Here is a 21,362-nt window from a genome sequence, read left to right as displayed (position 1 = left end):
GTCCAATATACATACAACCACCGCATAGACGATCTGCCCCTAGAAAAGCCTATGTTGCAGTTTTCGTTTGTTTCTGCACTAAGGCTGTACATATTGAGCTGGTAGCAGATCTAACAACTGCAAAATTTCTACAAGCTTTACGACGTTTTGTTTCGCGAAGAGGATTATGTGCAGACGTCTATAGTGACAATGGACGGAACTTTGTCGGAGCCGACAATGAGTTGCGTCAACTAATCCGAAGCATGACACATCAGGAGTCACTCGCGACAGAGTGTTCAAAGAACGGAATCCGCTGGCATTTCAATCCTCCCAGGGCATCGCATTTTGGTGGCCTCTGGGAGGCAGCCATCAAGTCAGCACAGCATTTCATCCGTGTGATTGGAACTCATCTTCTTTCATACGATGATATGGAAACGTTATTGTCCCAAATCGAAAGTTGCTTAAACTCTAGACCTTTGGTACCGATCAGTGACGACCCGACAGACTTTGAGCCATTGACACCTGGACACTTTCTCGTTGGATCTTCGCTAAAGGCAGTACCCGATATCGACTTAACCACAACTCCGTTCAATCGACTGAGAAGGTGGCAGCAAACGCAAAAATTGTTTCAGCTTATATGGAAACGATGGCATCGAGAATACCTCTCTACCCTGCAGCCAAGAGCAAAGTGGTGTAATTCACCTGTACAACTCGCAACAAATCAACTAGTGATTCTTCAAGATGATAATCTTCCGCCAATGCAGTGGTCAACCGCAAGAATCGTTTCGTTACATCCGGGGAATGATGGAGTGACTCGCGTGGTAACCGTTCAAACACCCACCGGTCTATACAAACGTCCAGTGGCAAAAATTTGTTTGCTGCCAGTCCCATCTTCTTCCAATGAGCAGACACATGACAACATGAACAATCAGCAAAATGATGACTCAACCTAACCTCCAGTTGTTTACCTCCACCTGGAATAATCAATACAATGCACTTTATTCAAAGGAACAAGGTAAGAACCTGTACAAATTATCATATCTTCTAAAATTCCGCTACCCGGTCTTCTTTGGATGGCAGATAATTCGACGTAATGCTGATGGTCAGGAACAAGGATGCACACCTCATCTCATCGCTTGTTTACATCGTCTTGTCGAAAAGTTGCTGTCAAAATTGTCATTTTGAAGGAGCCAGTGTGTTCGTGCATACCGTATATCTAGGCATACCCACTTAGAAAAAAACGTTCAACGGTGGTCCTTCATTGGTCCAATACGTTGTATCATTGGTCCAATGAAAGTCCAATCAATCGTTCAACGGGAGGCCAACACGGGTCCTTCGTTTGCCGATTTTGAAACAGACCGTTGAACCGAATGCCATTTTTTTCGTTCAACAAACCCGGCAGACAGAGGTCCATTGTTGAGCCATTTTTAACATGAGGAGTTGGAGCCCCGTTGGACTAGTTTTACTGCAGAATTTCTGAAGTTTTCTCCACTCATTTGTTTAAACTAACAATACATACCTGCACAATACTTCTACTTCACGTAGAATAACAACAAATTTTCTTTCTATGTAAAGGTAAAACTTAATTTTCACACTATTTTTGCAAGAGAAAAAACAACAACAAACCTTTCCAGCAAATTGAACGAATATTTCGTGCAATATATCGTTCAACAAGCGATCAAAAATCAACAAAATTGAACGGCCTGCTGAGAGGGTATACACGATGAAAGCAACAGTAGCAGAATCGCCACAAGGGATTTGTCGGAGTATCCACTGAACCGAATCGAAACTTCGAGCAACATAATTTTCTCGATCATCAAATCATATAAAAGAAACGTTGGTAATGTCAGAAGTTTTTAGTTTTTCGTTTGGTACACAATTAGATGGAACCCTTCCCAAAAGTAATTTTTATGGAAGTAAAGGAGTAATTATTAAGAAAGTTTGTGTAATATAGCTTGGAAAATAGTGAACAAGTGAAATGTTTTAAATATACAGTTGTTCGTGATAATTCGTAACCCAAAGCTTATTTGTGAACCTGAATCCGGCCGTGCGAAACTGAGCTAAACGACATACATAAAAGATATTCGCGATAGAGTTCTGCCCATTCTTGTACAGGGTAAATTTTGAAAAGGCGCCCCATAGTAAAGTAAATCGTATTCAAGACAAAAAAGTTTGAGAAATATTATGGGGCTGTTGATCCTGTAGATTACATCGTAATATAGAGGTTTTAAGAGTATTACGTGGTAATCCAAACTCCGCTGCCGATAAAGCACGCAGCGGCAGGTCCTACGAAGCAGAACAGAGTCAAAACCTCGTAAAATGGAGAATGAAACCGGAGTAAAAGAAATGACAATAATAATAATTCATAGAACTGTACTGGACGACCGGAAAAAGAAAGTTCGCGAGCATGCCTTAGTTAAGCTAGATCCCGCAGATTAGAAAGATATCCTGCCACTGGATCCCGCACATACTTATTTAGGGCTAGAAAGACCAACGTGCATTAATGATGCAATTGAATACCGAAATTGCTTTGAATTGACATTACATGAAGCACATGAGCATCGCTACCATGGTTAAAATTAACGGATTAGGTTTCAATTATTTGGCATCACTCTCGTTCACCTGATTTGGCCACCTCGTACTTTTATCAAATAGTACGGAATACTCCGACCAATTTTCGAGGACACATTTTGCGCTATGTGGTACACTGTTAGGGTACATTGTCAGAGTGACAATGTACTTTATCAAATTTTCCATACAACTGGCAACGCTGAAGGGTATAATTCAACTCACCATAGTTACTATTTATTATTCTGATCCCTGAAGTTGAATCAGAAAAATTTTGCTCCTGGGACTTTACAAGTAAGTTGAAAAGCGTTTTATATTCTTAGTAATTTAGTAATTAAAAAGCATTTTTTTCTGATAGAATATAACATTCCGTGGAAATGATCAATAAATACATTAAGGCTGTGAACCATTTCGTGGTTAATTTTAACTTTTGGTTGAAATCTGACACTCGAGTGGTTATTTTGATGTTGTCAAAAATAACACTGCTCGAGAGCATGGTTATTTTTGGCAGATCGAAGGTTATTTTCCGACACTGAAAAAAACCTTACAAATAAAATTCTAATATCAATTCTTTAGTCAAAATTATTTCCAGTGCAAAATAAACCCAAATAACTTTCCATCCGTCAAACTTTGAAATGGGTTGCAGTTTTAGTTAAATTTAACTATTCGTCACAAAATAACCACTCTAGTGCCAGATTTTAACCAAAAGTTAAAATTAACCGCGAAATGGTTCACAGCCTAAATATAACGATGAGTCCAGCCAACGAGGGCAAACTTTTTTTGAGGTTGAGTCGTTGGAACACATGAATAATGATTTAGAATGAATTGCTACGTTATTCAGATGCATATTGTGGGTGTCCCTCGCGCTACTGCACTTAACAATCCATCTATTTACAGTGCGAATGTTGCGAACTTACTGATGACTGCAGTCTCATCTCCACTCTTCCGGATCTTCCTGTTGCATATAAACCAAATACAAATTATAATACGGAATACTTCGACAAATTTTCAAGGACACATTTTGCATCGTGCGGTACACTGTCATGATACACTGTCAGAGTGACAATGTACTTTAACGAGTTTTCTATAAAACTAGCAACACTGAAGGGTAAGGACAAATTCACCATGGTTACTGTTTATTGTAATGAAAAATAAACTTGAACTATGTTGTTGTGTATGAGATATGGTTATTCCATATCGGATTTTGTTTTTTTGTCCTCCTTGGCTATTCAGAAATTTGCTCCTTGGCTTTTCGGAAATTGCTCAGTATTATATGTTAGAATGTCTCGGCACTGTTCACCGAATCGTTATGGTAGCCATTCTCATTGCAAATCACTCCCGTCAGAGGAGTAGTAATTTTTCCAACATCTGCTAAATGCGGGGAACCTTTACGTCATAATACTAATAGAAAATAATTCAATTAATAAGTTTATCCATCGTGAGAGAAAAACTGCTGTGTCTGCCACCGTTCGGGCTATAATCAATTTGTCTGGGTCACCCATAGATGAGTGACTATTGGGAAAGCGCATACACAGCTTGCATTTGTTTCTCTTTTAACTTTTATCGTGTAGAGCGCTAATCGCTGTTTCCGTGGTACGTATACGAATCGTACCCATGTTCCACGCAAGGCCCGTTTATGAAACAAAGTCCCATCACTGCCAAAATATATCGCAATTCTTCATCCATCGATTAGCTGGAGTGTACCTTTGAATTTGTTGCAATACAGCAACGGAAAACATAAACAAACAAACTTGTTTTGCGCCGTAGCAACTAGCATAAAGCGTTGCCAGAAACGATCTCCTTCCACATTTTCAAACTATCGCAACGAAAGGGAGTAATTTGCTAGGCTTACTTGTTCAGGCTGTGAACCAAACATTGGCGGTTCGTTTGTATGGGACTTAGGGGTATTATTGTTTGTATTTGTATAAACTGTACCTCGAGCGCGGTAGGATGATCAATCTTTTTAACTGGCTGCAGTCATTTCGAACTGTTCTAGACGGAAGTAACATAGACGAACAAGACCGCCAAGTGGATCTCAAGATACGGTATTTTAAATTAAAGCAATATTTTTCTATTGCTTAACATGGTGCATTTTTATAGGGCCGCGCAGCTGTTGCAGAGTTGCAGTTTCTAGGTTTTATAAAAACATCCAAGAAGAAGACTGATCACGTTACAAAATTGACCTGGTGAATCGAAAATCGATTTCGAAACCGTCCTTGTGATGGTCTCTATGATGTTCGAAACCAACGAAATTGAAATTTGATTGAGCTGGGTTTGCGTATTGGGAATGATAGATGTTTCCTTCAAAAAGCAACCTTTTTGTCTATCCTAGTGTTTCCGAAACTCTCCTTTCCTCTGCGGCAGCGCAACGAAACGTCTTTCGCCTTACCATGTATTGTCGCGCCCTGGTGGATTATAGGAATCAATTTGGAAATCATTGGTCTATCTATTTTAAGCGAACAATCAAATTTGTATGGTAATTGGTAACCAAATTAAGTTTTCATGTATTATTGTGAATTGTGTGCCATGTGGGGTTTGAAGACCAGAAATATATAGCTCATTTTCGACATTATAACGCGTTCATTTTCGACATTATAACGCTCTCCGTTAATGTATCCTGCGAACATAGTGGGAGCAGAAATATTTTCATCCGCTCCTAGATAGTGACGCATTGTTTTCAGGTTAATTACTAGCAAACTTTGATATAGTAGCGTTGCCAGAGATTTTCTTTTTCAACTTTTCTAAGCTGTCATGACGAAACAGTGAAACAGGCTAGGCTAAATTGATCATTCTGTGAACCAAACATTGGCGCTTCGAATGTATGGGACCTAGGAGTATTATTATTTGTAATTTGCCATTATCTCTGTTCAAACGTTAATTTCTCTACCACCACTACTTCCGGAACCCGAAACCGAAAACATTATAGCCAAAGTACATTTGTATGGCCATCTACAAATATGACCTATGGATATAGAATACGTTTTCCGTTCTTCACGAATAGGCTGTGCTACTCTATGCAGTAAATTGTCGTCACTTCACTTTTTTGCGCTAAGGATACATAATGTAAACGTGAGTAAAGCTTTTAGGTTGACGCTATAGATACGAATGGTGCAGAATTGTCCGATGACGGCCCGCTACGATCGGGCCGATGTCGTGCTCAATAGGTCCGATAATCGAACCGATGCATACTCGACAAGATTCATTGGGTTGCTGTAAATGAATAAACATATGTTTCCTATCCCTGCTTGTGAGAAATTCTGGCAACCGTCTGCTGTCAAAATTATCCAGGCGAATTTGCGTCATTATCTCGCCGTACGTGTCTTGTTTATTTCCTTCCTCCTTTTTTTTTCTTTTCTTTTTTATTCGACTTCATTTGATATTCGTCAATCCCGCATTTACGTACAAAAAACGAATCTTGAGACGAGGTAAATGAGATTGAAATATGGGTATGTTTGGTAGTGAGAAAGTAATGTTATTGGCAATAACATTTTTCATGATAAGCATATATGAAGGGCAATAACTTATGCCTGTCATATGTATCTTCTAATGAAAAAATAAAACCAAGACGCTTAAAATGTAGAACCGATTCAAAACGGTTCTGCCAATCTTGTATGGCAAGAATCCGACAGAAAAGAACCGTTAATAACCGCTAGGCGAAATTCTCTGCTGGAAATGGTTGTTGCATTGTTGCCAGACTTTTGCCGGCAAAAATGGCTGGCAGACATAGCCGTCTGGGGGGATATCTGCCCGCCGCGTACAAGCGGGTCAGCTTATAAATCGGATAGTTTTGAACAATTTTCAGACGGCGTGTATCATATTTTGTCGACTAGTGTTGTGGCTGTATTGGTAATTTAATTTCTATTGTGTGTGTAAGTGAGAAATCATTAGAAAAGTGCCGTGCCTAAGTTTTTAATCAAATAGTACGCTAAAAATAAAGATTTCCGTGGACTTTTATCGGTTATTTGTGTAATCTCTCAATAGATTACAAGAATCTGCATTTAGTTGGAAGCGTGAATTGTTTTTCAAAAATATTTTTGGCATAAAAGGTAGAACTTTCTATTATCTGCTTCCTCTTGTTATTGGCTTGTGTTGAAGAGAGTAGTGTCATTTTTTTCCTTTGTAGTGTCACTATAAGGACGGCTAAGACCGCCACGGTCCATCTTGCCAGAGTAGTGTCATTTGTTTTTCAGCAGATTTTTACACAATTATTCAAGCTGGCTACTGCAGCGATGTCCACCCAGCAGAGCCCTGCCAGTTTGCAGGCGGCGGCCAACAGTGAAAAAGTGTTTCAGTGGATCAATGAGCTGTCAAATCCCGAGACGCGTGAAACTGCCCTATTAGAGCTAAGTAAGAAACGAGAGTCGGTTCCTGATTTGGCACCGATGCTATGGCATAGCTTTGGTACTACGGCTGCGTTGCTACAGGAGATTATCAACATTTATCCATCGATAAACCCAGCCACCCTAACAGCTCATCAATCAAATAGGGTCTGCAATGCATTGGCTTTGTTGCAGTGCGTTGCATCACACCCGGAAACCCGATCTGTCTTTCTCGCTGCACATATTCCGTTGTTTCTGTACCCGTTTTTGCACACAACATCGAAAACACGACCGTTTGAGTACCTGAGACTCACCTCTCTCGGTGTTATTGGTGCTCTGGTGAAAACCGATGAACAGGAAGTCATAACGTTTTTGCTGACGACGGAAATAATTCCGCTTTGTCTGCGAATCATGGAGTCTGGTTCGGAATTAAGTAAAACTGTCGCTACGTTTATTCTCCAGAAGATACTGCTAGACGATAGCGGGCTGTCGTACATTTGCCACACCTACGATAGGTTCTCGCATGTGGCGATTATTTTGGTAAGTGTTTTGCTTACAAGTTTAATTTTCATTGATTGATAAAGAATTTTAAATTGTCTTCGAAGGGTAAAATGGTGATTTCTCTATCAAAGGAACCTTCAGCGAGACTTTTGAAACATGTAGTACGATGCTATCTGAGATTATCGGATAACCCTAGGTATGTGGGACGCACTTTGCTTTCAGTTTGTTTTTTAATTAATGTACTCGATTTCAGAGCTCGTGAAGCCCTCCGTCAGTGCCTGCCGGATCAGTTGCGGGACGGAACATTTGCTGCTTGTTTACAAGAAGACAAGTCTACAAAACCGTGGCTATCGCTACTGCTCAAGAATCTGGAAACAGTGACCGTATCTGGCATTTCTCCGTTAACTTCCTAATGGAACTGGGTGTGAATGGTGATTGAATGAGTTTGTGCGTGTTTGTATGAGTGATCGAGTTGGCATGCTAGCATGGCCTTTAGAAAGAACCACTGAATGGCAACTGTGTCCACCCTCTCCAGCCACCCCTTTAAAACATGTGTTCCTGAATCTGATCGAACCACGTGACCACCAGTCGAATACTGAACCAAGTTTTCAATTTAAATTGAAGTAAGAGTGATTGCAAATTGTTCCCTTACAACGGAAGTGGTAAAACATAATCATTTTGGGCTAACCGATAACAAACGAGCAAACAGTGTCTCCTTTCGTTTTCTAATTTAAATCATTAGGGTACTAAGTCTTAATACAGAACTTGTGGGTCATTTAGAATTTAGAGCAAATCCGAGTTAGTTTAAGAGTTATTACGAAAAATTTTCCAGGAAAATAGTCCTATTCTATATTAAGAATTTCGTTAATAATAATAATAAACGAGATCACGTTTGTAATTGAAAAAAAAATTGTTAAGATGTATTCTTTTTTGTATTCCCATAAAATAGGCGAAAGAAGTTAAAAATGCATACATTACAAAAAATTATTCATATTCGTGCATCCATATACGAAAAAAAGCTGCTAGTAGAATAGGACGAAAGGAAGAAATGTGAGGCTGTTCAACAGCTCAAGAGTTTGTACACAGAATGTAACCAGAATGTTACAGGTCATAGCCTATTAACAAAATCGCTACCTTTAATTTATTCCTTTCCAATCGAGTTTAGTTTGTATTGAAATACTTATTGTCAGTATAAAGAAAAATTACGCGGAAAGTATTTATCACATTTTGTACGAACTTTCAGAGAGTCAATACAAAACTAATACCGGCAGAGATGATAAAAAAGCGAGCTAATTATAAGCTACATGTTCAATAAATAAACGATTGAATTTTACAGTCGTAGTAAGGTGTTGAGAAATTCCTAGAACCTACTGGCCCTTATTACCGGTGCCACTACACGGTGAAAACCAAGTGAAGTGACTGTGACCCTTATTATGTATTTCGATCGAGTGATGCTTTTGTATGAAAAACTCGAACTCGATCGAGCTACAGAAAGCAACATTTTGTATTCGATCGAAACAATCCGATTCGAACGAAATACAGATTCAGGGTGATTATCTAGACTACAGTCACACTCATACGACAACGCAATACCCTCTCATTGTGACAATGTCTGTTGCGGCGGCTGTCGGAGCATAGTTCTTTACATTGTCACAGTTTCGCAATTATAAGCCAATTTGGTAGCAGACCTCACCGAAGACCGGAAGATTCGAATAAAAAAGAACGACGGTTGAGTTAAAAATACAATTTCCAGTCACGCGGCATCGGCTTTGCTGTCTTTTATTCGGAATTGAGTCAGCACATCCTATAGAACATTGCCTACGACGGTTTTGCAATGAGTAAAGTGTAGTAGAAAAGATAACATTAAGTTACTCATGCAAGCACTTTTCTTCATGGCAGAACAAATTGAATGACCATTGAGGGTAGTAATTTAATCTAATTTAATTTACTATCGGGTATCTCTAGTTCTGTTCCGTGAAGTGTCATTTTTTGGCTTCTTGAATCAGTTGACTGTTAAGATTATGTCTGGTCTGGAAGTTACTGTATTTTGGCAGGAATTTTCACACATACGACGTCCCGATCACCGTCTTTCAGTTCCCATTTGACGTCGACAGAAACCTGCAAACAGGAGTGTTAAGTAATTCAGTACTATTTTAAGAAAGATCAAAACTTACCTTAGGATATTGTTTCAGCACCGGTAATGTGGTGGTGTATTTGTAATCGGTGTCTTTCGACAGGGGACATTCGAGACCACTGTTTACACAGCCGTTATCATTTGGAAGCTTGAACGGAACTTCCATGCCCAAAATAATGCCGTGAACCACGGCTTTAAGTTGCGTTAGATCCTCATCTGCGGAATAGAAATAATACCTATTAAAAGTATACTCGAATTTTCAGCGTACTAACACGATACAACGTATTCACTCGTTGATAGTTTCACAGGAAATCCGTATCCATCTTGAAAAGGTGCCTGTTGTCTGCGATGCAGATCATAGTAGGCGGGACATTTTCTTCAATGTAGGGGAATGCGAGGCAAAGTGGGGCTCCTAATGGTTTTTCATATACTGTCGAATCAAATTTATTCATTAAAAAGTTGTAGTTTTTCTTCGGTCGACAAATGAATAGTAACAATATAATGAGCGCGTAATTCGATAATCTATCACCATTACAACAGTAGACGAAAATGTTCACTTCTCCCCATGGACGTGTGATTAAAAGTAATTTATTGTTGTCTCTCAAGGTTCCTAATGCATGTTAAGTTAAAAAAAAAGATGAAAATAAATGAAGATACTTATTTTCCAAGTCTGAATCAGATGTGACAAGCGTTAGAGCAAATTCAGCAGCTGCAAGATTCATATGGGTGGTCTATAATGCAAATGAAACTGAAACAAACGTATCCCCAGCAATCCGTTTTAGTTTTATTTATTCGACCAGTTCTACTGTCAAATTAAAAACTGGTATACATTGCCGTTCTATTTTTTCTATATTTGAAACACAGGTAAAACGCTGCTGGGGGTGAGAGTTTATTTTGTCATAATTTCTAGATTTAAATTTTAAAACTGACATAAATTATGCATCTAGAACTAGAACACTCCTGAATATGCCCTTACAATTTCCTCATTAGGAAAGTTTTGGTGCACGACCTCTTTTGATTATCAACGGAGCATTGAGTGCTGGCCTGCTGCGGTCCCGTACAGATTAGGTTATAGGTGTGTTCCAGCTCTAGATGCATAATTTATGCCAGTTTTAAAATTTGAATCTGGAAATTATAACAAGAAAAACTGGTAGCTTCAGCAGCGTCTTAATCGTAGAACGGCAACGTATACCAGTTTTAAATTTGACAGTAGAACTGTTCGAATAAATAAAACTAGAATGGCTGGCTGGGGATACGTTTGTTTCAGTTTTAGTTTACATCACGCTACTTTCTCAATAAAGTTCACACTGTCTATGGTAGATGGCGCAATGAGTTACCACCAACTCAACACTTTACCCCGTTTCTCACATTTCCTCACATTTACTTATATTATGGACGTTTAAAAAACCGTCAAAATTAGGTATATAGTCAAAGAAACTAGTCCTCATTCAGGAGTTGTCATTCGCTTCGAAGTAGAAAGAAGAAGAGATTACCAATGACCGACTCAATATTTAAACACATTGTTCTACTATTCAAATGGTGAAATGACGAGTAACCGCGAGGCTGACTACAGACTTGGTGTTAGCAGTTCGACATAAACTGCTGACGCACAGCTGAGCTAAACGCGAAACGTAAAAATAGTCTTACCATATTACTGGTCCGTTTCCTCGTAAGTTTGGTCCCGGGTTAAGACCCAAGATCTGGATATGAACTTGGAACAAGATGTATGCTAGATACATGGATGAATTTTGAACTAGAACATGAATTCTGGAGATGAATTTCCAAGCTGAATTCTGCACCTGAACAACAGAATTCCGGACCTGGAACTGGTAATCTGGACCCTAATTTTGATCGTGAAATTGGAAAATGAATCCTGAATTCTAGGATAGAATATCAGTGTTGAATATTTTAATTTAATTGGATGGTAAAACCTATACGTTGAAATTGCTTCTACGTAGGTTGTTACTTATGTATTTACCCTTGGCAACACTAAGTGGTGCCCGGTGGATCTGACGTGTACACAATAAAGTTTGACATGTTTAACCATTACCATCAGTGGCGTACCGAGGAAATTTAACGACCGTGGCAAAATAAGAGATGCCGCCTTCATCGTTGATTTAGTGAGAAAAAAAACAAAGCTGAACTCCATCTACGGAAAGATGACTTGGGCGCAAAAAAAAATTGAGTTGAAAATTTTACCTCAGCAAAAAAATGAAATTGTGTCGTGAATACTTTCATGCAATGATTTATTACGATTTTCGTCGTGGATCATCAAGACAAGAGTGCTTCAATCAACTTAGTTCGACTTTTGGCAGTGTAGCTCCATCCTATGCGACTGTAAAAAACTGGTATAAGGAATCGTGGTCGTAGTTCGCTTGCCGATGAATTCCAAGTAGGTCGTTCAAAATAGGTTGTTTCGCCAGAAAATTTCGATGCTGTGAACAATCTGATAATGTAAGCCCACTTGTATGTGGCCATTTTTTCCGGCATTCTGCCAGACTTCCGGCAAGAGTCAAGCAGCACGGAAGCACGAATTAAACGGGAGCGGGAGATCGCCATGTAACGTACCGTGAAATGGAGGCAACCTTGGGCATTATTGTGAAAAGCTTATATCTCGTGCAAATAATAGTTTCTCTTTGTTTACTTTTCCTTAGCCATGAAAAAATTTGTTCACGTTGGATCGCACATAATGTAACAATCGCTCAAAACAAACTCGAAAAAAATCAATCGTGGTGCTTCAAATTTGGTGTATAACATCTACACAGGTGACAAAACATGGATTTACTCATATGAGCCTGAAACTAAACAGCAGTCGACTGTATGGGTGTTCCAAGAAGAACCAAATTCAACAAAAGTTATTCGCACTCGAAGCACTTTAAAGAAAATAATTGCTTGTTTGTTCGGTATAAACGGACATATCGCTACTGTTGCTTTAGAGGATCGTCAATTTTGATTGGTATACCACCATTTGTTTACCAAACAAAGAAAAACAAAGGCAAGGCGATTTATTAATTTTTAGTTTATTTAACGTAAAGCCGCCATAACTAAGTTCAGTTTTTTGCAATTAAAGATGATTTATTGGAAAAAGAAACGCTCAGAGACAGGACTCGAACATGCGTTCTTTTGCATTCCGTGCATAACGCATAATGCAAAAAAACTAAACGCAAGACGCAAAATAACTCTTCATCATGATAATGCAAGCTCTCACACAACGGTTCAAACAACTGACTAGTTGAGCACCCAAAACGTCGAATTGATGGGCCACCCACCGTGTAGTCCCAACGATACCTAACGACTTCTGTTTGTTCCCATCCGTGAAAAATAACCTGCGTGGATAGCGATTCAGTACCCCTGAAGAAGCTATTGAAACGTTAAGAAACCATGTTTTGGGTGTACCTCAAGAAGAGTGGAATAAATGTTATGATAATTGGTTCAAGCGTATGCAAAAGTTTATTGATCATCTAGTGGAATATTTTGAAAAACAATAAAACAATTTTCCGATCAAATATAATTCTGTTTTCATTTTTAGGTTAAATCCATAACTAACAACCCTCGTAAACAGGGTCTTGGACATAAATATTCACCCTTATTCTGTATCTCGATCGAATCGAAATATTTGGATGAAATCTTTTTTTTGTTCCAATTACAGAGGTTTTAAGGAGTATATCGAAAATAAGCTATCCACATACATTTGTGTTGTACGCATGTATTTATGATGGTTTTTTATGCTCAGATCGCAGCATGTTGTGCGTTTGGCTGTCAGCTTTCGATTCTTTACTTGTTTGTGCGGTTGAAATTTAGCGTTTTCAAAATGTCGCGTATTGAAAAGGAAGTGGAAATTCAAGTTCTGGACACATGGCTAAGTGAGAAGGGTATTACTATGCGAAAATTGGCGAAGCGGTTTGGAATTCATCATGCCGACGTTAAAAACATAATTAATGAGTTTGGGGAACATTATTCTTAGGATGAGCTAACAGGAAGAGGCAGAAAACCCAGTTCTTCCAACCCGAAACTGGACCAGAAAGTTGTATCTCTAATCATGAAGAACAAATCAATGTCAATACGTGATTTATCCAAAACAGCAGGAACGAGTGTCGGAATGGTCCAGCGTATCAAGAGGCGAAATCACCTAAAGACCTACAAGAAGCAGAAAATCTCAAAACAAAGTGTAAAACAGAAGAAGCAAGCAGCAACAAGGGCCCGGAAATTGTATTCGCATCTTTTGCAGTGTCCGGATGCATGCGTTTTGATGGACGATGAGACTTATGTAAAAGAGGACACAAAAACCCTTCCATGTCCACAATACTTTACTGTCGTCATTGGGGAGGATGTGAGCGATGCGGACAGATCGATTCAAGTTGAGAAACTCGGTCGAAAGGTACTGGTATGGCAAGCAATTTGTTCCTGTGGTTTGAAGTCAACCATTTTTTACACTACCGGAACTATAAATGCAGAAATGTATTGATCTGAGTGTCTCCAGAAAAGATTGCTGCCTTTATATAAGCAGCATAGTACACCTCCACTGTTTTGGCTAGATTTAGCGTCGGCTCACTATACCAAAACCACTTTCAATTGGCTTGGGGAAAAGGGTATAAATTTCGTTCAGAAAAATATCAATCCACCAAATTGCCCTCAGCTTCGACCCATCAAACGTTACTGGCAATCGTGAAGAGGGTCTTCAAGAAGACTGGTTAGGCAGCTGGGAACATGCAGGAGTTTAAAAAAATTTGGGCTCAAGCGTGCAAAAAATGCGTTGCAAGACTTGTCCGGAACTTGATGAAGAGCGTTCGATAAAAAGTTCAAAAACTCGTGAAGGAATAACTTAAATTTCATCCGGTTTTCTTTATGCTCATATTAATACCTTAGGGTCATTCGCCTCTTCGGACCGGAAAATCTTTCTGACCCTAGTTGGGAAGTTGCGGAGTTGGGAAGCGAACCCAGGTGAAAGGCATCGACTATCCCATCACGCTTTACCCGTCTCCTTTGATTGGATTTGATCAATGATCTTTCATTGATTCTTTATTGCGATCGAGTTCGAGTTTTCCATACAAAAAAATCACCCGTTCGCGATGCAGGACAATAATTTTTACATTTAATCGAAATATTCCGATTCGATCGAATTGCAAAATAGGGGCAACTATACGGCAACTGAAAAAGGAAAGGTAGCAAAGATTTTCAAACAAGTTAAGCTGACATATCGCGTGAAAGGAACTCGAAGAGCGACACACAAGTTCAGGAATCCTTTTCTCAAGTAACATAATCGTTTCGTTCTTTTTTGTAGGATTTTGTACCATACAATAACGCAAAAAGGCCATGGAGTGGTATACCGCGTACATCTTACCCAAGGACGTGAATATTAGGTTATCATCAACCGGAACCAATTCTAGGAGAATTAGTGTTCTGCGAAGAGGAAAGTGACCAAGGATACTTAAGTGAATGTCTTGTCTTTCTTTTGAAGGAACGAAACTTGAAAAAGATTTGATTTTCCACAAAGCTTAAACGATTTTTGTTTGGTCAATTTTTGATAACACCCTTTATTACACTACCAAATCGAATGACACGAACTTTTAATTCCATTTTACATTACGTGTATCACATTGATTTCACATAAACTTTGAATCTGTTATGCGAAGATAAAAATCGCTCATTTTTTTCAGGATTCATCATACTATCATAGCCTCGGAAATATTTGTGATGTGATGAGACAGCATGGATAGGTTTATTCATAAAATATTTTCAAAATAATTTTCAACAGTTTCTTTATATGTCATTTAAAACCCAATAAAGATTGTCTCAAAACGAAAGCTATGAAATTCATCCGAACTTTTCTGTGAATTTCATGAAACTCTGTTTTAAAAGTCTCCCCGATGGCAAACATATGAAATACATTCGTAATCCTTTTGTCTAAAAGTCATAATTTGTTTGCGAAAGTCCGATATGTTCTCAAATCTCTCCGTAATTAATATAGTTCCGTACTTTGAATTGTATTCATTTATCAATTTACTTTTCGCTGTGGTAACATTGGTTAATCTAGAATTAGACAGTTCAACAATGCATGACATAAGCTCGATTTGAATGCCGGACGGACATGGATGATACCAACGTGACCACGAACCGCCTAGCCAGCGTTAGTTAACTGAAGCAGAAAATTGACGGCTATTGTCGTGATTTGATGAAATCTTTTACACTGATGCAACTGATTTGACCGTGGAACATAAAAGTTATTATCCTATTAAGAACAACCGTGAATCTCTCCCACCGATGCTATGAATTCGAGCTGTAGTTGTTTTTAACATTACTAGCTGAGAATGTCAATGCTCTTCGATTGTAGGATAAATGAGAAATAAAATGAAGTCTTGGGCTTAGAGTGAAAATGAGATGCTGAATCGAGCTGGAGGTGAAGTTAGTATGTCAAGTGCCAATATATATGGGGCATTCCACCCAAAATCTTTTTTTCATCTAACTATTTTTTTTCGGTAAAGAACTCGAAAATATTCGACACGTACTTTTTTATTTCAATATGGTACGTGGATTTTTCGAGATATGATTTTTTGAAATTTCGCGTTTTCAAAAAAGAGCTTTTTTTTAAAAGCCTATACTGCACAAAAGTTTACGTTATATGGAATTTTCGACGTAAAAAAAGTTTACGTTATTTGGAATTTTCAACGTAAAAAAAGTTTTCCTTATGTATATGTGTTATTAGATATGTATAATATATTGGATCGTTATGGAACGAAAATTACGAGTATTTACAGGAAAAGGATGTTCTACGCAGCATAAATTTCCAAGATGGCGACTTCCGGTTTATTGATATTCCTTGAAAACCCTTACAATATGGGTATTTTTGGAACGGGTATGGTGAGTAGATGTCGGAAAATGATGTTTAAAGTCATTTCAAAATCCAAGATGGTGTTTCTCGAAACCCGTAGCAAAACGAATGTTTTCGGAACGAGTTTAAAGAACAGCCCTTATTAAACGTTGTTTGAGTAATTATGACTTACTGTCGAATATTTTATAATATTGTTACTTTTGGAATGGATTTTACGAGTCAATATTAGGAAGAAAGTTGTTTAAACTAAACTTCAGGAATTTTATTCCAAATTCAATATAATATTAGCTTGACACTTACAATCGAATTGTCAAACAAATATATAAATTGATGAAAATGCTTCGATGTAAATATTTTGAGGTTCATTCTTTGGTGAAAGAAAATTTAATATTTTATTTTCAGTATTGTGGTAAATATGATTTATTTGAATAGATTCAAGTTTTGAACTGCTGTTAAAACTGTTATTTTCGTTTTCGTTGACTGATTTCAATACCTGAACTGTTATTCATTCTTATGCTCAAATCGGTCCATATTAGCATGGCACGCTTAAGATACAAATATAATGGCATATGGCGACGCACTTTCATACGCGAAACATTTGAAACAAAAATAGTGCACATTTTTTCTGACACACTTTACCCTATTATTTTCGAACTGGAAGTCGGATCCAGATGAAGTTGAGAAAGTTTGTAATGAACTATTAGACCATTTGAATCACTTTGTGGAAATCGGTCGCGCCATGAGAAAAGTTAGTACAAAAATTTTATTTTTTTTTGCACATTTAACAAAACTGTTTTCAATTCTAAAGTTTTCTAATATTTAGCTGCATATTTTAATCAACCGGCAGGTTTTTTGCAAATGTTTCAATATTCTTTACGGATTTAATAGTACACAAAAAGTGATTTTTTTTTCAAAATTTTGACTCGAATTCCTGTTATAAAGGCGGTGAGGCATAAAACAATCTCACAAGTATATTTCCAACACTTAAACAATAAAGCTCCGGTTTAGACTGACTGATTTAAGAAAACGTACATCATATGGTTTGGCACTGTCAACCAAATTAAACATCTATTTCGATTTTGATCACTGTTGAGTCGAGTAAATTCCATTATTTTTGCATTTCTCTATAGAAAAAATATAGATTTGAATGAAAATAAAAATTTGTTTAAAGCTCGGAGACACTTATCGTTATAAAGGGTGATTTTTTAAGAGCTTGAGAACTTTTTTAAACAATAAAACGCATAAAATTTGCAAAATCTCATCGGTTCTTTATTTTAAACGTTAGATTGGTACATGACATTTACTTTTTGAAGATAATTTCATTTAAATGTTGACCGCGGCTGCGTCTTAGGTGGTCCATTCGGAAAATCCGCTTTTTTATCGACAAATTTTGTTCAGCGATGAGGCTCATTTCTGGTTGAATGGCTACGTAAATAAGCAAAATTGCCGCATTTGGAGTGAAGAGCAACCAGAAGCCGTTCAAGAACTGCCCATGCATCCCGAAAAATGCACTGTTTGGTGTGGTTTGTACGCTGGTGGAATCATTGGACCGTATTTTTTCAAAGATGCTGTTGGACGCAACGTTACAGTGAATGGCGATCGCTATCGTTCGATGCTAACAAACTTTTTGTTGTCAAAAATGGAAGAACTGAACTTGGTTGACATGTGGTTTCAACAAGATGGCGCTACATGCCACACAGCTCGCGATTCTATGGCCATTTTGAGGGAAAACTTCGGAGAACAATTCATCTCAAGAAATGGACCGGTAAGTTGGCCACCAAGATCATGCGATTTGACGCCTTTAGACTATTTTTTGTGGGGCTACGTCAAGTCTAAAGTCTACAGAAATAAGCCAGTAACTATTCCAGCTTTGGAAGACAACATTTCCGAAGAAATTCGGGCTATTCCGGCCGAAATGCTCGAAAAAGTTGCCCAAAATTGGACTTTCCGAATGGACCACCTAAGACGCAGCCGCGGTCAACATTTAAATGAAATTATCTTCAAAAAGTAAATGTCATGTACCAATCTAACGTTTAAAATAAAGAACCGATGAGATTTTGCAAATTTTATGCGTTTTATTGTTTAAAAAAGTTCTCAAGCTCTTAAAAAATCACCCTTTATATCATTCAACTCAGCTCGATGAATGATGAACTAAGACATTTTAGTTCTATTTTTAAATAACCACAGTTTTCCATCCAAAAGCGTTCTGTATATGTTTGAAACGTCGACGACCGTATTAGAGAGTAAACACAATAATCAAATTGATATTTGGCTAAAACAAAATAGGTTTACTATCACCTCCTTTCGGGTGTAACACCTGTTACCAGTCACCATGTGTTACATATATAGATAGTGGAAGGTATCAATGGAGGACTATGACTTAAACAATGAAAACCTCAGTTATTCAATAAATTGAGAATTAAATTAAATAATATTTGCAAAATATAGCCAATATAATTTTACATTACATTACATTACATTGGACGGATTACAATAAATTTTGTATTCATCAAGTGTGAAAGTACTGGAGTACAGAGTGAAACACTAGGACTCACAGTATATCACGTGATTTTTAGAGGCACAACATAGTAGGTTTTAAACGACTCTTCCCATTTCGAAAATATTAATACAATATAGGATACGATCAGCAATCCACTAATATTCAACCATTATTTTCTACGCAATATGCACCAAACCAGCTCCAAAAATACCCATATTGTAAGGGGTTTCAAGAAATATCAATAAACCGGAAGTCGCCATCTCGGAATTCAGAACCATCTCAACCATCGTTTTCCGACATCTACTTTGTCAAACCCGTTCCGAAAATACCCATATTGTAAGGGTTTTCAAGGAATATCAATGCACCGGAAGTCGCCATCTTGGTTTTCAGAACCACCTCAAACATCATTTTCCGACATCTACTCATCAAACCTGTTCCGAAAATATCCATATTGTAAGAGTTTTCAAGGAATATCAATTAGCCGGAAGTCTCCATCTTGGTATCCAGAACCACCTCAAACATCGTTTTCCGACATCTACTCATCAAACCCGTTTCGAAAATATCCATATTGTAAGGGTTTTCAAGGAATATTGTAGCATGATAATATTGACCCGACTAACCCAAACAAAATACTTCCCCACATTCCAGCATTCACACGATCTCTAACCAATCCTTCTCTGATCACAGATCATAAACCAAAACCGAACATGCACTAAAATCCCAAACACAAATCCTTACATCCTTTATCCTTCAAGTACCATGCATCCAAATTAGTAACAGGTCGTAAAAACACTTGACGATCGTTACATTTCCCAAGAGCCAGCAATATGGTTCACATTAAGTTCCCATACTAGCCGGCCGTGTTGCAACATATGCAGCACACGGCGAGCTAAGCCAACTTCCCACACTATCCGCCGATGCGAAATTTCTTTCCCTTGCGTAATGCACCATAGGTTTAATCGCCTTCTTTTGCATTGATGCACCAATCGATGTTCTCTCTCTTTTTCCTCTCTCCTGCTAACAAGTTATTGAACGAAAGTAGTGTAACTGGCTCCTTCCACCTTTATGTACGTAGAACAGGCAGTAGGTTAGTTTAAGTTTAGAACTTTTCAATAAAATCAATCTTGGAAAAACAATCGAAGACGAAGGTGGTAAACCTTCAGATGTTTCTTTAATTAACGAACAAAAAAGAACTAACAATATCAATAAACCGGAAGTCGCCATCTTGGAATTTAGAATCACCTCAAATATCATTTTCCAACATCTACTCATCAAACCCGTACCGAAAATACCCATATTGTAAGGGTTTTCAAGGAATATCAATAAACCGGAAGTCGCCATCTTGGAATTAAGAACCACCTTAAACATCATTTTCCGACATCTACTCATCAAACCCGTTCCGAAAATACCTATATTATACTAATTTCCATGGAATATAAATGAGCCGGAAACGATTTTCATTGTATGCAAAAACCTCTTTTTACGATGTATTTTCAATGTAAAAAAAATTACGTTATTTGGAATTTTTGTCGTAAAAAGAGTTACGTAAAAAGAGGTAACGTAAAAAAAGTTTACGTAAACGGAGGTTTGGGTGTAGTACAAACTTTGTGTCTGCTTAGCGGTTTAAATTGAACTGCTAGGCGGAGATAGCAGTTCAATTTGAACTGCTTTAAGCATTGATGAGCCGAGCACGAAACGAGAAGAAATCGAATTGTCGATGGTTTGTAGTAAACTCTTCACAGCAAATCACAATACAGTAGGACGATGTTACGTTGGAAACTCACCTGTCCGGAATGTGATGGAGATAGTGGCGTTTGTATTTCGCTTCAGTATGCATGCTGCTTCATTGACATTGCAATTGGAAACTTCTACTGAGCTGTAATTCCCAATTGTGTTTTCATCGGCTAAACAATAGAAATGGTAACGAAAAATATTCTTTAGTTCCAGATGTACAAGCAGATAAATCCGAACCATGTCGACAGATGGTTTGATAGAATACCGAGATGCACGAAAATAATCTACGATGTTCTTTGAATTATCGATAAATTTGGCATTATACTTTAAGTCGAATAAAAAATACGTGTGTGTACTTATCGCGTACCGCAATTCTCGAACTGCGCTCCCTGTACGAGGGTACTGGTCAACATCGAAACCAGAAACACTATGACCATCGACACTGCTAAAGATTTGCACATTTTGCGTTTTGGGTCAGATTTCTGACAGCTTATCAACCGAGCAGCAATCTTTTTTCTTTGTCCACACGTTGACCTATTGTGTTGCAAAGCACCGCGGCAGGACAATATTGCTCCCGTAAAATACTGGACCGTCCGTATGCACCGCTTGTCACCGTTCAACTAACTAAACTCGCTATCGAGCTCACTGAGACTGACTCATACGGAGTTTACGTTCCGCCACTATGGTAACTGCCAGAAAATTGATAAGAGGCGCACGCGAGAATGATCAATGCCAAACATACAAAGTTCTGTGTCGCGTCGTTCAATTAATAAACTACAGAACACCGAAGCCACAGAA

At 38.1% G+C, this 21,362-nt stretch overlaps 3 protein-coding genes across 4 annotated transcripts; 2 read left to right on the top strand and 1 right to left on the bottom strand.

Moving 5' to 3' along the window:
* The first annotated feature begins 242 nt into the window (after positions 1-242).
* On the top strand, positions 243-932 carry LOC131438811 (uncharacterized). Its single transcript, XM_058609105.1, has one exon. It carries the CDS (start codon positions 243-245, stop codon positions 930-932), a length of 690 nt encoding a protein of 229 aa, XP_058465088.1.
* Positions 933-6,420: 5,488 nt separating this feature from the next.
* On the top strand, positions 6,421-8,687 carry LOC131435090 (CCR4-NOT transcription complex subunit 9). Of its 2 annotated transcripts, none has more exons than XM_058602601.1 (4): positions 6,421-6,593; positions 6,671-7,406; positions 7,472-7,563; positions 7,621-8,687. In XM_058602601.1, the coding sequence occupies exons 2-4, from the start codon at positions 6,777-6,779 to the stop codon at positions 7,778-7,780; spliced, it is 882 nt and encodes a 293-aa protein (XP_058458584.1). In that variant the 5' UTR covers positions 6,421-6,593; positions 6,671-6,776; the 3' UTR covers positions 7,781-8,687. The 2 variants fall into 2 exon arrangements, with proteins under 2 accessions (XP_058458584.1, XP_058458585.1); XM_058602602.1 differs by having other exon boundaries at positions 6,650-7,406.
* Positions 8,688-9,101: 414 nt separating this feature from the next.
* On the bottom strand, positions 9,102-21,235 carry LOC131435091 (NPC intracellular cholesterol transporter 2 homolog a). Its single transcript, XM_058602603.1, has 4 exons — positions 20,932-21,235; positions 20,615-20,734; positions 9,542-9,717; positions 9,102-9,485 (listed from the first exon to the last, which is right to left on the bottom strand). The coding sequence occupies exons 1-4, from the start codon at positions 21,023-21,025 to the stop codon at positions 9,405-9,407; spliced, it is 471 nt and encodes a 156-aa protein (XP_058458586.1). The 5' UTR covers positions 21,026-21,235; the 3' UTR covers positions 9,102-9,404.
* Between the last annotated feature and the right edge of the window lie 127 nt (positions 21,236-21,362).

The sequence above is a fragment of the Malaya genurostris genome, chromosome 3 (assembly GCF_030247185.1).
Source record: "Malaya genurostris strain Urasoe2022 chromosome 3, Malgen_1.1, whole genome shotgun sequence".
Taxonomy (NCBI): Eukaryota; Metazoa; Arthropoda; class Insecta; order Diptera; family Culicidae; genus Malaya; species Malaya genurostris.
This window is presented reverse-complemented; position numbering and strand designations above follow the sequence as displayed.